The 1,736-nt window shown below is 50.6% G+C and overlaps 1 protein-coding gene across 1 annotated transcript; it reads left to right on the forward strand.

Moving 5' to 3' along the window:
• Positions 1-519: 519 nt before the first annotated feature.
• On the forward strand, positions 520-1,212 carry LOC311005728 (nanos homolog 1-like; the record flags this gene model as incomplete). Its single annotated transcript, XM_083998263.1, has 1 exon — positions 520-1,212. The coding sequence occupies one exon, from the start codon at positions 520-522 to the stop codon at positions 1,210-1,212; it is 693 nt and encodes a 230-aa protein (XP_083854389.1).
• Between the last annotated feature and the right edge of the window lie 524 nt (positions 1,213-1,736).

Consider the following 1,736-nt stretch of genomic DNA (forward strand, 5'->3'; position numbering starts at 1 on the left):
CCCCCTGAAAACTGAACATTTAGCAGTTGTTTTCATTCAAGCAGCAAAGTAGATGTAGACTGTTTCCAATCTGCAGATTTTTTTTTCTCTTTTAAAACTGCCAACAGCAACAAAACAAGAACAAAACAACCAAAGAAATGATCATTATAAGTAAAAATGTACAACACTCTCCCTCCACCAACAGAACAACCTCTTCTCTTGTGACATATAAATATATTCTTTAAGAGATATAATGCTCATTTTCTGGAAGGGAGAATGGTTTTCCCAGCTAAGTAACTCCCCTGCTCTGCACTGTAGACCCTCCTATGGGACCAGAGAGATAATCAACTTGAACCAAACCACGCCCCCCCGTTTTATTCTGGGGGAACTTATCAGCGCCTACATGCTGAGTGCTCTTCATACTAGACCCAGCGAGAGAGGAGAGTAGAGCATCTCCACACGCTACCCATGCTGACAAACACACCGCCCGAAACACCTATTCACCTCTGTGGACGTTAAACCCTGCAGCTGTGACACACGATGGATTTCTTGGACCGCGGCTACCTGGACGCGCGGTCTCCCTACGATTACACTTTTAATTTCTGGAACGACTACCTCGGCCTGTCGACACTTGTCGCCAAGAACAAGATCAACAGCCAGTCCTGCAACCCCAACTCCATCACCGAGTCTCTGAAAGCGACTCTGGGCTTGGAGGATGACGACTCCCCGGTTTGTTCCTGCGTAATTGGGCACGGCAGGGACAGCGACGGACACTTGGACTGCTGCTGCTGCGCGGCCCCGGGCTCCCCGCCGATCTCCATCTATGATCTCAAGGAGCGCATCTCACTCCTCAGGCCGTACGAGCAACTCACCGGCGACTCGCCGCTGGGAGACAGAGATTCACCCTCCTACAGGGGCAGCTTCGCCGGCCTCGACCTGCTCTCCATGGAGCGGAGGCGCAAACAGACTCAGAGGGGGAAGCCGGAGCCAAAGGTGTGCGTCTTCTGTCGGAATAACGGCGCGCCGGAGGAGGTTTACGGCACCCACATCCTGAAGACGGCGGACGGCAGAGTCCTGTGCCCCATCCTCCGGGCGTACACCTGCCCCCTCTGCAGTGCCAACGGCGACAATGCGCACACCATCAAGTACTGCCCGCTGTCTAAAGACCAGCCGAGCCAGAGAGTGGCCCGGGGAGGCAGCAGGGCGATTGGCAAGAGGCTGAAAATCTTCTAAAAAGCGAGGAGATGAAGGAAGTTTGAGTTGCACTGTCTGAAATTACAAGTGTGTATGGCAGTAATGTTGCCCCATTTCATGCACAAGACAAGTCTGGAGAGAGAGGGAGAGAGATTTTAAGAAAATAAGATTTTATTAATTTTTTTTGTATGTGTCACTGCTTCATTTGTAATGGTTTCGTCAATCTGGTAACTCTATGGGCACATAGTTTACACTTGGACGCATTGCGCGCAACGTCCCAACCCCCTCCCTCCCCAGCACTCTGAGGACTTGGTGATCAAATACTGAACCAAAGTACTGTACAGATCGACCTGTGAATGACCACCTTCATGCTGTAATCACAAGTTGCTGTGTTTTCAAGAAGCGCAGTGCCCTGTGCAAACAGCCCTGTGCATGTCAGCGGGGCTGCTGCTTTGGGTTTATGAGATGCCAACATACATGAATATGCAGCACTCCTGATATGAGATGAATGTTTAGTCCCATACTTCATTGGCCAGTGGATTGTAAAGAGTCTGACAGGCCAT

The sequence above is a fragment of the Trachurus trachurus genome (assembly GCF_905171665.1).
Source record: "Trachurus trachurus genome assembly, chromosome: 22".
NCBI lineage: Eukaryota > Metazoa > Chordata > Actinopteri > Carangiformes > Carangidae > Trachurus > Trachurus trachurus.